This window comes from Ascaphus truei, chromosome 2, assembly GCF_040206685.1.
Source record: "Ascaphus truei isolate aAscTru1 chromosome 2, aAscTru1.hap1, whole genome shotgun sequence".
NCBI lineage: Eukaryota > Metazoa > Chordata > Amphibia > Anura > Ascaphidae > Ascaphus > Ascaphus truei.
The window spans coordinates 75,466,205-75,486,204 of record NC_134484.1 but is presented as its reverse complement, the minus strand read 5'-3'; the positions used below and the strand labels follow the sequence as shown (position 1 = coordinate 75,486,204).

General features: G+C 41.1%; 1 protein-coding gene across 12 annotated transcripts in view; it reads right to left on the bottom strand.

The window, feature by feature from the left end:
* Positions 1-20,000, bottom strand: part of RUNX1T1 (RUNX1 partner transcriptional co-repressor 1) — a 120,622-nt gene that overhangs the window by 30,981 nt on the left and 69,641 nt on the right. For 9 of the 12 annotated variants that reach the window (XM_075582768.1, XM_075582775.1, XM_075582799.1 and 6 more), the window contains 3 exons: positions 7,216-7,353; positions 3,802-4,043; positions 1,670-1,759 (listed from right to left, as the gene is read on the bottom strand). In XM_075582768.1, the coding sequence (XP_075438883.1) occupies positions 1,670-1,759; positions 3,802-4,043; positions 7,216-7,353 (470 nt within the window). Of the gene's footprint in view, positions 1-1,669; positions 1,760-3,801; positions 4,044-7,215; positions 7,354-13,661; positions 13,752-17,868; positions 17,968-20,000 lie in introns of those variants that run through there. The other 3 variants (XM_075582778.1, XM_075582785.1, XM_075582814.1) reach the window with 3 other exon arrangements.

The window sequence follows — 20,000 nt, the reverse complement described above, 5'->3', positions numbered from 1 at the left end:
CGAGGATTCCACCAGTTAAGGGCTATACAAAGCCAGAAATGTTGCCGCTGTTTCACATGCAATCCTTTTGTTGAATAAATATCACCAACAAGAGTATCAGTATACAAGACATTTTTTTCAGAAACGCTGCAGCTTGCTCTAAATCTTTTTGATCATTCACTTTGTTTTATATTTTGTATACATTGTCACCTTTTCTGTGCCCTGTGGACATACCTGGTACTGTATGTAACAGGGGCTGGCCCACAGAGGCCTAAATTATGTATCAGGTGTAAAAAATGCAATCGAAATGGAAGTGTAGCCTTCTCCGCTTCCAATTCCATCATTGGCTGGTAGACATGGCCATGTGATCAGTACTGCAGTGGTAACATGTCCACCAACACTTGAGTGCTGCCAGACTTTTGCCAGCAAAAAGGATACTTTTTCCCTTCCATTGCCTTTAATAAACTTTATTCCAACCACACTATACAATAAACACAGAATTGCCATATTTTTCTTCTAGTATATTTGGAACCCTTTAAAAGTTTAGAAGACTTATTACATATCCTATGCTAAAGAGGTTGGCAAGATATGGCTGGCATAAAAAGGTATTAATAGCTAAAATAGGATATTTGTATTCAGGAGTCAAACTGAAATTCTCTGTGAGCGTACTAATTATTTAATTATATATAAGTAGCAAAGTAGGTAGCTCTATTAAAGAAAATGACATCCATAGTAGGCCAACACCTGGTACTTACCCACTGGAGTATCTTGTGTGGTTCTTTGTTGTCATTAGTTTGAGCAAGGCCAGGGTGCTAGTATAGTATACCACACAAGATAAACATTGCAGGAGACTGCAGTTTTTATTCCTATTTCCTGCAGTCAGCTGGTCAAGGGAGCCTTTTTCTTCAACATGTGTTATCTAGGGCATTTTTTACATAAGTGCCTTGATTAAAGTCCCTTATCTAAGTGTAGCCAACCAGGAGAATTAAAAATGTGGCAATGTGATTAACATGCTGGAGAACCATGAAAAGAAAAAATAAATATAAAAGGTTTGCAGATGTGATTACCCATATTTGTGAACGAACCTATAAGAGGATACATTTTTTAATTATTAGAAGCATTTTCACATTTAAAAGAAGTTTATTCCAGATAGGATCTGGTTTGCAGATGACAAAAACATGTTGCTTGATATGTGGTTTTGTTTAAAATGTTTGTACGAAGTAAAGTCATGTACTGTAATTCATTAAAAAAAAAAAAAAAAAAAAAAAAAGCTGTAAGCATTTCTGCAAAAAAACGTGGTTGTATACTGAATACATACAGTGTTCCACTCTGATCAACTATTACTTGCACAAACCACAGACATCACAACCAGAATCACTCTGAACATGGGTATTATTACTTTGATGTTGTCCTGCTTCTCTAGCAGGGACTGGAATGGGAAAGACTGAAACAACTTGAATGATTCACTCCTAGGTTTTTTTTTTCCTACACGCTATGACCATACATAACACGGAGAAATAGCTGAAGGGCAAAAAGTCACTTTGATAAGTGTGTCCATCATGGCACAGTCCTTACATCTCAGATTTATTTTCCATTCTCTCTTTTGAAAAAGCAAAAACTGTAACACAGATTTGTGACCGAGCAACACAATGGTTAGAAATAATTTCCAGATCAGTGAACTGTGCAATACCTTCAAAAATGGGATAACAAAGGGTCGCAGTGGGAAGTTAGTAGCTTCTTGCAGTTTCGAATGAAATTCTTCAATTGTCAATGTAGAATTCTGTGGGATATAAAATATAAACAAATCTCCGTAAGTACCAGCACTCACTGTCTAATGGCTAAATGATGAAAACAGTTGTAATGCAGAATAAACATTTAATAATAAAACAAACCAGAAATAAATCAAATGTGTTTGCAGAAATATAGTTTAGCCGATGTCCACATACGCGAGAATACCACCACTTACGAAGGTGAGCAGGACAGACATTATTACAACAGACAGGGTACCGCTTATTTTCCCAGGACATACTTGAAAACGAGAGGTAACTCTCAATGTATTAATTCCTGGCAAAATATTTTATTAATAAATAAATTAAAATAAATATGAATTCTTTGATTTAAGTCAAAAATAAAAACATAAACGCGGAGTCCTAAACAATGAAGGACGCATACGTTCTAGTACCGTTATTTTCATTTAAAATCCAAAAGATGCGCTTTTGAGCTAAAAAAAAAAAGGATTTTCTGAACATGTTGTGAGAAAAAAAATAAACCTTCCAGCTTCTTAAAAACACATTGTTTAAAAAAAAAATGGTGCCGCCCTTTCCAAACCAGCAATGTTATGGAGATTATGTTCAAAGCAAGCACTGTAATTAAAATATCCTTTAAATTGGTTTCCATGCCTATTGTGTATACTGTATGTGATCTGCTGAAATGAGAACATTCTGAAATATAAAACTGTCAGCTCGTTTTCAGTCCTGTGTACAATTTTTGAAAGACAGACAGCAGAATTTCACTGGGACAAACTGGAATATCCGGGTGGCTAGAACTCAGCACCATTAATTTACTATATAATATTCCGACATTATATCGTTCGGACCGGATTTGCTTGTTTAACATGGAAAATGCTAGATCTAAAGCAAAACTCTGTTTTTCACTTAAATATGTTTGAAGTTAAAATATTTTTCCTTCATCTTGAAAATGAACATGTTGCAAGGCATAGCATTTTTGATTATTAATAATCAAGATCAAGGGTTTGTCATCCAAACTTCGCAAACTTTGAAGTTCGTACAGACGCCAAACATTGGAACAATTGTGTTTTATTTTTTTATATATATATATATATATAGTTTATATATATATATAAACTATGCAGATGTTTGGGTACACAAATGAAAAACTTGAGAATGGTTGCACGAAAGTTAAAATTTCAAAAAAGATCACTCACATTTCAAAAAAAACATTTCCTGCTTATTTTTTCCATATTTTTATTACACATCTTAAACAAATCGAACACTGGAAAAACTACAACACAAAAAAAGTATTGAACCAAAACACCATTGAAAGTACCACCAATCCATTCCATTCTAAAGAGTGAAGCCCATTCCCGAAAACTACACTCAAATGTGATGCTATATATATATATATATATATATATATATATATATATATATATATATATATATATATATATATATATATATATATAAAAAATACAGTAGCTCACATGTTGGTATATTTAAAGGCTCTGGGCTCACTGACATTGACTGTGACTGGTGTTCTAAAATAATTCATTTTCAGAACTCTTTTCCTTATTTAGGCAGTACTTTAGGGTCTGAATTACTAAACAGTGCCATCCTATTCACTTGAGGTGCGCTAAGACTAAGCACTGTTTAGTAAATCTAAAAGTCTATACCGATGTAGATGTTCTGCACTGTAGAATGTTGGTTTTCTGGAGGTGACTTTACATGAGAAAGTGGAAAATACTCAAGATACCTTGAGTGATTTGGCACAAGTGCACTGAAAGTCAGCAAGGTCCTTTCTTGTACAGTTCGCATAGTGAAGACATTTAGAGATGAGATTTACAGCATTTGGAAAATGTACGTTTCTGCCCCACGCTTGGACCTTTATCAAGAGTGGGACCAAAACGTTGACTTCCTTCTTGATAAAGGTCCACGATTGAGACCACAATGTAGATTTTTTTTTACAAATGCATGTAAAAACCTTCACAGTAGGATTACATGAACATCAAAGTCTGTTTTAAATGTCTGCACAAAATTGATACTTGACAATCGATCACAATCTGCACAAAGCTGTTTTACTTACCACCAATCCTAGCACGAGTGTGCGTACCCTTTCCCCAATTTCTGGTGAAATGTCATTGCCAAACTGCTGCAAAGTGGTGAGGAATCTCTTCAGCTTACTGAGCTGCCTTGCACCACACGCTGGAGGCAACTGCTGATTTGCCAGTGAAGATGAGGACGAGGAAGAAGGTCCATTACTAAAGCCATTAGGAGGTGAAGGAGCTCCATTCAGTGCTGTTGGTGAATGACTTGTGCCATTTGTTACTGTTGGGCAAAGAATAACAACAAATGGATTTTATTGCACTGCATTGCCATTATTTTACATCAACTCTTTATTGAAATTGATATGTATTCTAATGGTGTCTTGTTTAGGTTGCAATCCCACATAGATTTAGGCACTGGAGCCTCAAGATGATGGTAACACTTTCTGTAACCCTTTCAAGCAGCCGTTCCAGATTCCCCTATTTTCTATCAAGGTGGGAACCAGAGGATCTGTGGAGCTTAACCACCTTATTTTCAGATCTGTGGACCCCAGGTCCCGAGATATTTACTGTTAAAGGTACTGCAACTACTTTGTGGATTTAAATCATTTGTGTAACGTAGGCAAATGGGAAGCGACAACGGATGCTGTTGCAGCTTCCTATTGGCTTGCATGAAGCAGGATATATAAACTGCCATTTTTTCCCCCTAGAAGGGACTGCAGAATAATTGGGAAATTGCATGTTTCAGCTCCAGGGAACCCCCAAATCAAAAACTTATAATACTTATTACACTAAGTCTGTATACCTCTCTCAAAAAGCTAAAAATAGGATTATAAACTACATGATTCAGGGTGTCTGAAAATATGTATACAGAACTGAATACACAATCAATGCTATATAAGCAAAAACATTTATTAAGGGTGGTCGCTTTCACTGTTTTGTTTTGGTTTTGCTGCAACACAAATGATTTTGGTTTTGAATTCATGAAAAATTATGGAAAAAACCTAAATAACCAGGATTTAAAAAAAAAAATGTGGACAAACATTTGAAACGTTACATTTTTAAGTTTGGAATTTTTTTCGTACATGCGTACTCAAAATTTTGCACAGTTAAAAAAACATGTCATTATAAGTCAAAAGTTTATTCCGAAGCTCGATTCAAACTTCTGAACGGGCTTCAAAGTTCCCGACGTTTGGCAAAACCTGCCCATCCTTATTATATCATTTTAGAACTACTTATCTTGTCCCAAGGCTTACTGTGGCTAATAGGTTGGGACAGGCAGTTTACTCAATTCTAGTGTATGAAAATTATATCTATGCAAAATTGAGATTTCTTCATTTCTGAAATATTTATTATGATAACATAAGCAGAAATAAAAAGGGGAAAACGTTTTGGGAATGCATGAAAATAAAGAATAGGTAAGAAGTTTTCTCACAGGGAGAGCAGTGGGAAGAACCTTTAGCAGAGGCCGCAATCTCCAAAAAGGCTCAACTACAACACAGAGCAAGGAGGAAACAGCTTGGTCTGAACCAAGTGACAGGGGGAAAGGAACAGCCCAAGCCAGAGGGCTAGAGAGAGGGGCATTGCTAAGGCCGTGCGTATAGTGCCGGCGACGGCGACGCGAATTTGCGTGAAAACAAACGCATTGCCGCCGCCGCGTGCGCTTATAGTGCACGCAACGGCGACAAGCGACGGAGCAACGTCGCCGTCGCGAAAACCCGCCGACGGCAAAATTTAATTTTTCAAGGGCCGTCGCGTCAGGTGATGGCCCTTGAACAAATCAAATTACGGGAATCCCGCGATGCGGCCGACCTGCGAAAGATAACTTTCGCCGGTGGCGACGGCGATACGATGGGTGACGTCATCCGTCGCCATCGGCAGCACTATAAGCGCAGCCTAAGGCAACAGACAGAAAACAGGGGACAGAACAAACTAAGTGCATAAGTATATTTAAAGGAATATGATTTCCTTCGTACTGGGTTTTTGTACAGCGTGATCAACACTGCTATATTTTCAAAGAAAATATTTAGGGAATGTATCATAACATTCACCGTCAATAAAACAAAGACACTTCACTCCTAAAATCCTGCAAGCTCGCACTCAGGTTATACACACTCCACATACTCTTTAGGTCTACAAGAGCTACTGTATGACCCTTCAGCAACACAGTAATACAATTTGAATGAATATGGCCAGCTGTGCCTGTTTTTTTTTATATTGTATGTTTAATGTTTACAGAATGCAGTGCAGGTTATAATGAATAGATATGAGGACAAAGTGGAAATTCAAGTTGTTTTCATTTTCAAAGATCCCTTGGAACAACTGCAACATTCATGTTTAGCTTTGTGTTGCTGTTATATTCGGTCCCACCTAGTCTAGCAGATTCATTCTTGATTGAGAATAGAGGCATGATCATGAGATTACAAATGATAGAAGTTAGGATTGCAATGCAATTGAAACACACAAAAAATGACATGGCAATTCTTTGGCCAACGAGTCTGCACATTTCTCCTACTTATTCCAAAACCTACTTGATTTTAATCTTCTATTCCATATGTAAAAACCTGGTAGTGGTCCCCTGAGCCGATCTTTAGCATTTATTGTATTATTTTACTTGAAATTGGCAGCAGCATAGTTGCTTGTTGCATCAGCATATTGGAATACATGAGGTATGATTGGTCACTTCTGTGGCATTAAAGCAGCAGGATACCTATTCATGAATCTCCCATTGATCCCCTTCCACAAAACACCTATCTATACATCCCCAACTATTTGCACAGTTTATTTCCTAAACAGCAATCACGTTTTATGAACCATGGGGGTAATATCAGAGTGGTGGGATATTAATTTCAGCCCTATAATCTGTCAGATGATGTCATTAACGGGGCTGTTATTCCAAGAAAACAGACTACCAGTGTAAATGAAGCAATGTTGTTATTCTAACCTGGGTCAGTTGAACAATAAAAAAAATAAATAAAGAATATAACCTATTGCACATGTTATGTTGCCTTTTTTTGTATATACGTTTCATTAAAAAAAAAGGGCCTTCTGTGTTGAGCCATGAGCCAGGAAATGCCTAGGAAGGTTAGACTCCCAGAACACTGCCTTGGGAACTCCACCACCCACTGAGGGCAACATTTGACATGTAACATGAATGATTATTTACAGATATGCAGCTAAGTTAACCTATTCACTGCCAAAGAGGATGAGAATGGAATCCAGGATACAGATTGTGGAATGGGTCCAATGGACAATATGAATGCAGATTACCCCTTAGCTGCAGTGCATTGTTTTATGAAGATGTTAGTTCAAACAAAAAAGGTATCACCTAATACTGAAGTAATCATGAAGATGTTACAAACACCCCCTAATTTGTTCAACCTCTTCCACATCTCAAGACTATTAAACATAAATCAGGCAGCATATGCTGTAGGTTACAGAGAATAATTCATTACATGTTGTGGGTGTGAATGAGCTGGTCCTTGGAGCCCCTTGTGTAGTGGGAGGAGGTGGCATCGTTGGAGGCGTCAGCCTGGATTGTGTCTTTACATCCACAGGTGAGTCTGGCATTGTGGAGCGCTTCTCAGTGCGATCTGTAAGACAGTAAAACAAACATACTCTTTATCCTTTGCGCAGCCATTCTTCTTTAAAAAAAAAAGGGGGTGGGGGGAAACACAAAATCTATACTAATCATAACCAGAGAGTTTTATGACAACAAACAAACCTGTGTTTTGAATGGTCTTTTCAGCATTCACTGAAGAGAGCGCACCACAGATGGTAAGACCTCATTTTTTAACAGGGCTATATTATCTTCTAATTTTATTTTCAGAACACGCAGATGCTATTTACATGGCCGGATCGGAAGCAATAATGCCACCCTCATGGCCTTTATGGATGAGGAAAATAAATGAAGAGGCAGGATGGTAATGAATCCCCATATGACAGCTCAGGCAGAACAAAACCTGATGCTTTGCTGTACAGGTGAGGCATTGGCAGGAGCCGGCATCCTCCCTGACTCCTCTTCTCAGTAACACCTGCTGTTCTCCCTATAGCTTTTGTTTTTTACACCAGGAGACAGAGTCAGCTTCATGTCTCCTGGCCATATTTTCCACCCTACTTTTTTTCTTGTTTCATTCCCAACCAACAATAGATAAATGCCATTTGTCACGGTGTAAAAAGCTTTTTCGTTGTTTACACAGCAGTGGATTGATTATACAGCACAGGTTCATTAGGACGGGGAGGGAGGAGAGCAAATAGTCGGGTTTATACTACCGTTTAGAAAGACAAGATTACAGGTGTATTCCAATTACTGTAAATGTTGCAAGCTGATTTAATTCACAGCTATGGTACTTGTATGTCTAAATGGGTGACAATATAAGGCCAGACATATTATTAGCACCAGTAGCTTTTTGATTAGACAATATAGTAAAGAAAAAAGAGAAGTGAAAGTTTGAAGGCTGGAGGAGGGGTTGAGTGGTAAGTTTCAGCTTCTTGTGACCAAGTCCCTTTAGCTCCCTGTGCCTCCTTCTGCAAAATTAGATTGTATGCTCTCTCTGGAAGGGATTTGTATCTGGGAAATTATATATATTATATGGTATATTGTTTACATTATGTATCAATAAGAAGCACGGTTCTTCTTCTAGAAAATAATAATAATAATAATAATAATAATAATAATACATATATTCGAAGGGTACATTTCTTTTAAATGTGTGCACAAATACAACATTTCTACAAATTTTCTTTACAATCCTTTACAATCTTTCATTTATCAGCAAATTTAGAAAATGTGTGTCTCATTGATGTAAAGTCAAAAAAATAGAATTTTACAGGAAATAAGAATCACTTAGCCCACCATTGCCTGCCCATTTTCCTATCTGCTGTAAAACCTCAGACCCTATGTGATTCTTGGCTTCTTTTGTATTTAAGATAGTCTTATGTATTTTCCAAGCATGTTAGAATGCCCTGATGTATTCACCCCTACCATATTTGTTGAGAGGCTATTCCACAAATCCTCCCCCCTTTCTGGAAGCAGTCCTTCCTAAATTGCATTATTTTTCCTTATTTCCACTTATTGTGGCACTACAGACCCTCCTTAGGAAATACATTGTTGTATTATTTCAGTATTTCCTTTACTAGTAACATAAACCATTGAAATACTTAATGTGAAAAGAGAAACTAAAAAAAAAATAACCCATAACTATTTGCTCTAAAATAAAGATACGCTCTTCCCTCTGTTCTCGACAGCTAAAACTCTGACAAAGGCCCTCATTCTCTCCCGTCTCGATTACTGTAACCTCCTGCTGTCCGGCCTTCCTGTCTCTCACCTGTCTCCCCTACAATCTATCCTTAACGCTGCTGCCAGAATCACTTTACTCTTTCCTAAATCTGTCTTAGCGTCTCCCCTGCTGAAATCACTCTCCTGGCTTCTTATCAAATCCCGCATCTCACATTCAATTCTTCTCCTCACTTTTAAAGGTTTACACTCTTCTACCCCTCCTTACATCTCAGCCCTAATTTCTCGCTATGCACAATCCCGACTCTTGCGTTCCGCTCAAGGATGTCTTCTCCCTACCCCCTTTGTATCTAAAGCCCTCTCCCGCCTTAAACCTTTCTCACTGACTGCCCCACAACTCTGGAATGCCCTTCCCCTCAATACCCGACTAGCACCCTCTCTATCCCCCTTTAAAACCCACCTTAAAACACACTTGCTTAAACAAGCATACGAATAGTTCCGTGGCTAATACTATAAACATGATACATAAAGCTTGGCCCCCTGCAGACGCACTTACCAGAATGCCCTCCTACTGTCTCTGTACATTCTTCCTACCAACCAATTAGATTGTAAGCTCTTCGTAGCAGGGACTCCTCTTCCTAAATGTTACTTTTTATGTCTAAAGCACTTATTCCAATGTTCTGGTATTTGTATTATTTGTTATTTATATGATTGTCATGTGTATTACCACTGTGAAGTGCTATGTATATTATTGGCGCTACATAAATAAAGAAATACATACATACATACAAATAGGTTCAATCATCAAATTAATAGAAGAAGATTTGGATTATTTCTGAATGAATTCTCTGTAAATAGCTGGAATCATTGCCACAATGTTAAATTAGGCTATTTAGAACCCATCTCATTATCCTTTAACACACAACAATATCTAACAGGCGAGTCCATTGCCCATTAGGGGGCTTCTCTCTTGGTGTTTGGCAAATGTTACATGGCATTGGAGGCTAGGGGAGGAGTAGCTGCTATAACTGATGGAGAACCCCAATTATAATTTTTGATGTCTCTGTACAATGCACACAAAGTGTTAGCCAGTAGTAAGTGTGGGGTAGTATAGATGTGCACTTAACCCGTGTTTTGATTTTGGTTCTAAAATGTTTTTGTGTTTTGGTGTTTCCAAAAAATGTCGCTTGGTTTTGATTTTGGATCATGTGGAAAATGTGAATTTGATGATAAACATAATAATGGCGTGTAATCTGGAGCCGTCCTTTGCTTGCCATTTAAGTATTTATACCATTTGCTCTCTATTTTGAAAATATAATGGTGATAACATTGTGGTTCATGAGGACTGAAATGGACAAATAAGGAGAATGTTTGATAAGGCATAGGATGTATAGAGCTGTGAAGAAAAAAATAGAAAAGCTCTTTAGTTTCTGTTTTACTCATGTGGGTCAAGTTGGTTCAGATGAATAAACACTGGAGTCATCATTTGGAATCATTAGCCAAAGGGGCTCACAATTGAGCTGAGATTACACTGGACACATGTGTACCATTTTCCTCAGTGAGCTATTTAACCAGTAACAACCTTAACCCTTGTCTGCAGATGGGAAGGCACCCAATCCGTGATACAGACTGTGGAATGTGGCCAAAGGACATTTCAGAGTATTGTAATATTCATATACTTGGAAAGAATCAATAATATAGACACAACAGACAATAGAATAAGCTATATACATTGAATTGTTTCAACTGCTTTTCACTATAAGCAAAAATGATTGAAATACCATTTTCAAACACCACTGACTACTTATATCCAAATAGTTACAAAGATTGGTTACTTTTCTCTGCATAAAAAAACAAAATTGATCGAATGTAAATAATATTTATAGAATTTTACAGGGACACTCCTGTTATAGGTGGTTATGTGTGTGTGTGTATATATATATATATATATATATATATATATGGAATTTTTATATATATATATATATATATATATATATATATATATATATATATATATATATATATATATATATATATATATATATATATATATATAAAAATTCCACCCCTATATATATATGGGAGAAAAAATTATGCGAGCCTAAGGCCGCATCCATGGTGAGCACGCGAAGCGTCATGCGTGCCTGTAGATGGAGAGATTTGGGGCCAAGGGGTAGACGCGACCAGGGAGGTGTGTCGGAGGCGTGACGTCACGGAGCTGGTTCATTCTCACTGGGTGAACCGCTCACGTGACCTGGCCGTCGAGCGACAGAAACAAATGTACTCGTCTGCTCATGGATTGTGAGTGCCGGTGCCTCTCATCTCGCACACGGTTATGCGCTCTATGGCCTGTCTCATAGAGGCATGGCATTTTGATCGCGCCGTGCGTGGGTTGCGTTCACCATGGACACGGCCTAAGGTTGGCGCCTGTTCTGGGTGTGCGGCGCTGACAGACCTTTAAGTCACTGCCGCGACTGACAATAAAGGTCTTTCATAATGCTTTCATGTCTGATGCTGCTTTGCGCTTATGCAGTGACCGGCTGCGACGGTGACTGACATGTCACCCTGCTTAGTGTGGCATGCAGGGGGGCGAAGCGTGTGAAGGCTGGAGCTGAGAGCGAGTCAGAGATCACCAGGACTCTGCTAGCCAGGGCCAGTTCTACTACTAGGCCAAATAGGCAGTCGCCTTGAGTGGCAGTTTTTGGGGGTGAAGCAGATTTGTAACTGGAGGGGGATTTCCCCAATCAGCGAGAGAACTGGGCAATTTTCTCCATCCCGATTGGCTGCATTCCCCAGCAGCAGCCAATCAGGAAGAGGTGTAAGAAGACTGGGGGGCGGGAACAAGCAGAGGAGGAGAAAGCGTGGTCCAGAGAAAGGGGTGAGGGTTTGTGTGTCACTGTGTGTTTGCTGTGGCCGTCCTGTATGTGTTGGTATGTGTCAGGGGGAGAGATAACAGAGAGAGGAGGGGGTGAATGACAGAGATGGGGGGGGAGTGAATGACAGAGAGGGGGGGAGAGTGACAGAGAGAGAGGATGAGAATGAAGGGCGGGGGAGAGAATGAGGGCGGGGGAGAGAATGAGGACAGGGGGGGAGAGAATGGGAGAGGGAGGGGGAGAGAGAATGAGAGAGGGAGAGAGAAGGGGAGAGTGACAGGGAGAAGGGGAACAAGAATGACAGGGAGAGAGGGGGAGAGTGACAGGGACAGAGGGGGTACAAGAATGATAGGAAGAGAGGGGGGAGAATTGTATTGTATTGTATTGTATGTCTTTATTTATATAGCGCCATTAACGTACATAGCGCTTCACAGTAGTAATACATGTGGTAATCAAATTAATAACAGATAATAAAATAACAGATCATGGGAATAAGTGCTTTAGACATAAAAGTAACATTAAGGAAGAGGAGTCCCTGCCCCGAGGAGCTTACAGTCTAATTGGTAGGTAGGTAGAACGTACAGAGACAGTAGGAGGGAGTTCTGGTAAGTGCGTCTGCAGTGGGCCAAGCTTTATGTATCGTGTTCAGAATATCCACAGTGCTATTTATATGCTTCTTTAAGCAAGTGTGTCTTAAGGTGGGTCTTAAAGGTGGATAGAGAGGGTGCTAGTCGGGTATTGAGGGGAAGGGCATTCCAGAGGTATGGGGCAGTCAGTGAAAATGGTTTAATGCGGGAGAGGGCTTTAGATACAAAGGGGGTAGAAAGAAGACATCCTTGAGAAGAAAGCAAGAGTCTGGATGGTGCATAACGAAAAATTAGGGATGAGATGTAAGGAGGGGCAGAAGAATGTAAAGCTTTAAAAATGAGGAGAAGAATGGAGTGTGAGATGCGGGATTTGATCAGAAGCCAGGAGAGGGATTTCATGAGGAGAGATGCTGAGATAGATCTAGGAAAGAGTAGAGTGATTCTGGCAGCAGCATTTAGGATAGATTGTAGGGGAGACAGGTGAGAGGCAGGAAGGCCGGACAGCAGGAGGTTACAGTAATCAAGACGGGAGAGAATGAGGGCCTGAGTCAGAGTTTTAGCAGTCGAGCAACAGAGGAAAGGGCGTATCTTTGTTATATTGCGGAGGAAAAAGCGACAAGTTTTAGAAATGTTTTGAATGTGAGGGGCGAATGTGAGAGAGGAGTCGAGTGTGACCCCTAGGCAGCATGCTTGGGCTACTGGGTGAATGATTGTAGTTCCAACAGTAATGTGGAAGGAGGTAGTAGGGCCAGGTTTGGGAGGAAGTATGAGGAGCTCTGTTTTAGCCATGTTGAGTTTAAGGCGTCGGAGGGCCATCCACGATGATATAGCAGAGAGACATTCAGAAACTTTGGTTTGTACAGCAGGTGTAAGGTCAGGCTTTGTAAAGTATATTTGTGTGTCGTCAGCATAGAGGTGATAATTAAACCCAAAAGATGTTATTAGGTCACCTAGAGAGAGTGTGTACAGAGAAAGGAGAAGAGGTCCCAGGACAGAGCCCTGGGGTAGCCCCACAGAGAGATCAATAGAGGAGGAGGTGTTAGCAGAAGAGACACTAAAAGTACGATGGGAGAGGTAGGATGAGATCCAGGATAGAGCTTTGTTCCGAATACCTAGAGTATGGAGAATGTGGAGGAGAAGAGGGTGGTCCACTGTGTCAAATGCTGCAGAGAGGTCGAGTAATATGAGCAGAGTGTAAATACCTCTGTCTTTGGCAGCATGGAGGTCGTCAGTTATTTTAGTGAGGGCTGTTTCGGTGGAGTGAGCAGTGCGGAAGCCAGATTGTAGAGGGTCTAGGAGAGAATAGGTGTTGAGAAAATGGAGCAAGCAAGAGAATACAAGACGTTCAAGGAGTTTAGAGGCAAAAGGCAGGAGGGAGACAGGTCGATAGTTAGAAAGACAGGTAGGGTCAAGCTTGCTGTTTTTGAGTAATGGTATTACTGTTGCATGTTTGAAGGAGGATGGAAAGGTTCCAGAGCAGAGGGAGGAGTTAAAAATGTGTGTGAGCGTAGGGATTATAGTAGGAGCTAGAGGTTTTAGGAGATCGGAGGGAATGGGGTCAAGAGGGCAAGTGGTAGAGGGAGAAGAGGCGATCAATAGCGACACATCCTCCTCTGAGACAGTGGAAAAAGAGTCAAGGAAGGCAGGAGGAGAGTTAGGAAGAGGTGTAGGATGGGAGGAAGAAACAGAGTGGATGTTCTGCCGTATGGATTCCACCTTTTCCTTAAAATAGTCAGCAAAGTCCTGAGCGGAAATGGAGGAAGGAGAGGCAGATGAGGGTGGTTTGAGTAGAGTATCAAATGACAGAGAGGGGAGAGAGAGGACAGAGGAGAGGGAATAAGAGAGAGAGGGGGGGTCAGAGTGACAGAGAGGGGAGAACGAGAATAACGGAGAGGGGGAGAGAGCATGATGGAGGGGGGAGCGAGAGAGAAGGGGGGAGTTACAGGGAGAGTACGGAGAACGAAAATGACAGGGAGAGAGAGGGGGAGAGTGTGTATGAATGTTACTAGATTTAGCTTAGTGCCCCTGTCTATAGCCTTTCCACTGGCCTCAAAACTATAAGTCCTGATAAGAACAGTGTTGGGGTTGAACTCCTGCACACGGCCTAGTTTGCAGTTGCAGCGTGGATAGCTACAATGTTATCATATCCAGGAGCAGGCCTACCAGCAGTTTGGATTGTCATACCTGGGGAGGGTACAGACTGGGTCACATGCAGATGGTGTGATTCCTGTCAGTACCTGGACCAGCCCTGTTATGAGGCAGGGTTACAAGCCCCTCCCCTGGGTATAAAAGCTGGCACTCCACCAAATTGTGTGTGTCTTCTCTCCCTGAGTGGAATGGGAGTTGATTCCCCTTGCCCCATCAGGGGGTAAGGGAGCTAAGGAGGGGCTCTTGGGGCCTCAAGCTTATTGGGTCTGCTCCAGGGACAGTGGAGAAGGATTGCTGAGTACCATCAATAAAGACCCAGTTGTACATTTGACGGTGTGAGCCTGTTACTGGGGAAGTATGTGCCTGTGGGGATCTATCCTGTCTCAGCCAGGATCCGCATAGGATGGAGGCGCTGCACCAGGAGAAATCCTGCCCTGTTGCTGCTCCCAATTACATCATGCAGAGTCCTCAGCCCTCCTGGAAGATCACAGGTGAGGTAAACAGCACCAGAGTACACCCTGTAGCTACCAAATCTCCCTTGGGGAGATTCGACCTAGGGTTCCAAATACCCTTGCACCAGCCCTGCTGCCCGCCCCTCCTCTCATATCAAAATGTGGCAATGGGGGAAGGAGTGTGTGTCAGGGTTCCTGAATATGTGTCTGTGTCAGTGTTCCTGCATGCAAGCCTATTTGTGTGTCAGTGTGTCTGCATGCGTGCCTACATGTCTGTGTGCCCACGTGTCTGTGTCTCATAAGTATGCCTGCATGCATGTCTGTGTGCCTGTATATGTGTCTGTGTGCCTGCATGCGTGTCTGAGTGCCTGCATGAGTGTCTGCATGTCTGTGACAGTGTGTCACAGCTACACACTAACAGAGTCACCAACGGTTGGGATAGGCAGCTGGAATGCCTCCTCCCCCTTTAACAAAATGCTGTCTCCAAAAAATTATATCAGTCTCCTAAGTATATTATGTTACTGTCAGTAAAATTGCCATGTTTCTATGAAAGTTTTTTGGCTTAATCAATTGTAACATCGCCCGAAGAAGAGATCAGTGTATCTCGAAAGCTCGCACAAATAAAAACATTTTGTTAGTCACAGAACGGTATCGACGATTTGTATTTGATTATATATATTTATATATATGTAGCCCTGGTAAGAAATGGGGCTATATTTCTATCCTCCTCCTGGTATAATCCCTGGTAAGGGCAGGTTGCCAGGAGTTATCATGGGTTTCCCCCACTTCAAGCACTGGTCCTGAGTGGTGGAGGTAGGTCACCTGACCCTGTGTCAAAGCAAGAGGCACAGGGGCGGTGCCTGCTAAGATCATAAAAGAGCAGTGCAGTTCCTATTTAGTGTGTTCTGTCAGTCTGACAGTAGTGGTAGTGAGTTAGTGAGGAGAGGAGTGATCAGCTCATGAGTAGAGCTGATCTAGCTATAGTTAGTGAGGTGGAACCAAATACCTCTCACCCTGCTTAGGGGGTGAGGGAAGAGCTAGCCCCACTCTGGATGCCCTTTGGGTCCAGAGTGGTGGCAGGGACATCACAAGGGAGAACAGTTAGTGGACTGTACATCAACTGTACCTGTCGGCTGCTGCTGCTGCCCAAGAGAATAAAGAGACTGCTGCTTTTAAAGGAATCTCTTATCCCTGTGGGGAATCTCTGTGGTAAGGATTCCACCCCGCATTCCTGGGGCTTACTATAGATGGAGGCGCTGCACCATTGAAACAGAACGAAGGCATTAACCCCAGTAACCTGTTCTTGTTATCCCCCATGTCATCGCGGGAGACTCAGGCCCTCCTGTTGCCAGCAGGTATGCACCACACAGAGACATCTAGCCAGACCCCAGAACACCTTAGTGGACCTGATCTGCGATTAGGGTTGGGGGGAGAGGGGCTATATATATATAAATATATTAATCCAACAAAAAAGCATCCATATAGTGAGCACATGGGTATACCAGAGGAGGGTGTAAGTAATAATTTAATAAATAATAAATAAAACCAGGGGATGAAAATGTTAAAAAGGGAGGGGATCTCCACAGGAACAATTCAGATAACCTATAGGGACAAGGTGTAGTACAAAGAACAAACAAACAACTCAATCGTTGTAAAAGTAAGCTGGCATCATGGTTTGTAAGCGTGGCATAAAGTACAGTATTGCTGCTGATACCAGCCAACTTGATACAATAAATCACATAAAACGCACATTACCTCAGTGCTTCAGAAACTGAGTACTAAAAATCATAGAGAGGATAGCATGAGCCTCCCAGAAGAAGACCGTTTAGTCTAAATGCGTTGGAGTGGGAGTGTTCTGGAGGGGGACCCCTGACTTTTCACCATTAGGGACACATCTGTCCACTGGCTTCACCTATCAGCTTTTGGTGATGTAATATTTCCACCTTATGCCATTATATGCTGCTTACGCTTCTGGCCATTTTTCATTGGCACTCATTGCTTCAAATTATCTAAGCAATCACGAGTTGAGGCTCATGCTATCCCTTATAGCAACAGCAAAAGAAAAGAGCCCCAAGGAGAGCACTCACACACTCATAGAAACAAGTGTACCTGTGAACATTGTGGTGTAGGTGAGGAATGGGTGAATAAAACACTTTAATGTGAGTCGTAACTCAGAAAGGTAAAACAGGAACGCTGTAGATCAGGTATAGTACTTGGTATGAGCCAGTATACAGCGAATTAAAATAAGGACCAGACGTAATAGTAACTGTGACCAATTTGCTGCCTGTACTCAGGAGGACAGAGATAACAGCATATAGGCCATATAGCAGAACTGAAACCCTATGGGTAGCTGTGGTAAATGGAGATATCCACGTAACTACCTGGAGAACTTAGCTGGAGATAAAGGTAAGTTCTCACCTCAATGGGATGGCTAGTTTATAGTATAAAGGGCTATTCCCTATATTGAGGTATAGACAGATCTGCCCTTCGGCTGGTGATCTTAGGGTATAACTGCATGTACCGGGTGTCACTTAGTACAGTGCTGTGTACACTGAACAATCAAGTGTACTCCCTGAAGCATATAATTAGAGTAATTCTTACCTGCCGATGGGTTGTGCACGGATGTACCCTACGGTCCATGCTTATGGACGTTACATGTAAACAGGCACTACTTGTGCACTGTTCTAGCAGTTACTGACCCTGCCTGCCATGGTATACTTTTGCATATAGTATTTAAATGATTTGCGCTGGCGCCACCGTTTCCTTAAATAATGACAGTGATAAAACAATATAAACAAAATATAATAACCATGAAGTGTTTACCCAATCGGATACTTCTCAACCTCTCCTGGAAATGTACTAAGATTTCCCACGATAGAAGTCTTGGTTTGGAGTGGAAAGGGAGCGCTCCAGTCAGGGACACATCATGTAAATAAAAAACATAAAAAACAATAATTGTGCAGTATGTTAATTCAAATGTTGATCGGACGCAGTTCTTGGCTCTTGGGGCAATTCTACTTACAGCAATAATGAGTATTTAAAGCTTGTATCTGACTTAGTCAAAAGATGTGTAGATTGTTGATATTGTGCTTTCAATTATTCCCCAGACTTTTCTCCCGCAGTTTAGGCTGTTCCAGAGTTGAAGATACTCAAAATCCCATGTGGCAATATGTAAGTGAAGAGATAAAAAACCCAATGGTGCAGATTGCAGAAACAATAGCTTTTATAAAAGTAATGGGTAAATAGATGTACTCACACTTTGTACATACACATTGTACACATAAAGGTGTCTTTCGAAGTACAGTATAGGTGTGTGTAGCGGTGTTTGTTCTCTCCCGATCCTCCTGTGTGTCCAGCCGCGCCGTCGACAGTGGCGTCTGACGTCACTTCCCTTTCGCGGTCAATCGCATCAGCTTGGACTGGATTGTGACGTGCTGGAGGGAGGTCTGTAGGGGAGTTCCAGCGTCTGGTGTCTTCTCGTGAAGGCAGCTGAAGCAAGGCTCTACGCGTTTCGCTGTTACTCACAGCTTCGTCAGGAGCAGTATAATGTGTCATGTCTGTGTCTTATATTTATACCAATACATAATTGATTATATAATTGCTTAATTGCTCATGCAAAAGCATTTTAGTTAAAACTTCAAATCCACATTTCTATTACTAATTTTACTCCACAGGTTCGCCTTTACATAGGCACAAATAACCCTGTGCTCCAAAGAAATAAACTTTATTTAAATCATCATTAAACACAGTATTAATACTTAAAAATATACACATAAACAACAAGAAAAGGTTAAAAATCAGATGACTAAAATATATACTATATCACCAATGAAGATAAGTCTTCATATAATTGGTACTCTCATTATTATTAAGTAGTTGGAGGAAGGAATAAGAGGAATAACACGGAGGGAGAAAATGGAGAAAGAAAGAAAAACGTTACATGTAAACAGGCACTACTTGTGCACTGTTCTAGCAGTTACTGACCCTGCCTGCCATGGTATACTTTTGCATATATGCACAACCCATCGGCAGGTAAGAATTACTCTAATTATATGCTACAGGGAGTACACTTGATTGTTCAGTGTACACAGCACTGTACTAAGTGACACCCGGTACATGCAGTTATACCCTAAGATCACCAGCCGAAGGGCAGATCTGTCTATACCTCAATATAGGGAATAGCCCTTTATACTATAAACTGGCCATCCCATTGAGGTGAGAACTTACCTTTATCTCCAGCTAAGTTCTCCAGGTAGTTACGTGGATATCTCCATTTACCACAGCTACCCATAGGGTTTCAGTTCTGGTATATGGCCTCTATGCTGTTATCTCTGTCCTCCTAAGTACAGGTAGCAAATTGGTCACAGTTACTATTACGTCCGGTCCTTATTTTAATTCGCTGTATACTGGCTCATACCAAGTATTATACCTGATCTACAGCGTTCCTGTTTTACCTTTCTGAGTTACGACTCACATTAAAGTGTTTTATTCACCCATTCCTCACCTACACCACAATGTTCACAGGTACACTTGTTTCTATGAATGTGTGAGTGCTCTCCTTGGGGCTCTTTTCTCTTGCTGTTGCTATCTCTATTTCCCCTGATAGTAGCACCACCCACCACCCTATACTATTTTGACTAGCAGTAGCGAGGGTCCCCCTCCCGATCCCAATTCTCTTTCCCACTCCCCTCCCCCAGTTCGTCATGCTATCCTCTCTATGATTTTTAGTACTCAGTTTCTGTAGCACTAAGGTACTGTACGTTTTATGTGCTTTATTGTATCAAGTTGGCTGGTATCAGCAGCAATACTGTACTTTATGCCACGCTTACAAACCATGATGCCAGCTTACTTTTACAACTATTGAGTTGTTTGTTTGTTCTTTGTACTACACCTTGTCCCTATAGGTTATCTGAATTGTTCCTGTGGAGACCCCCTCCCTTT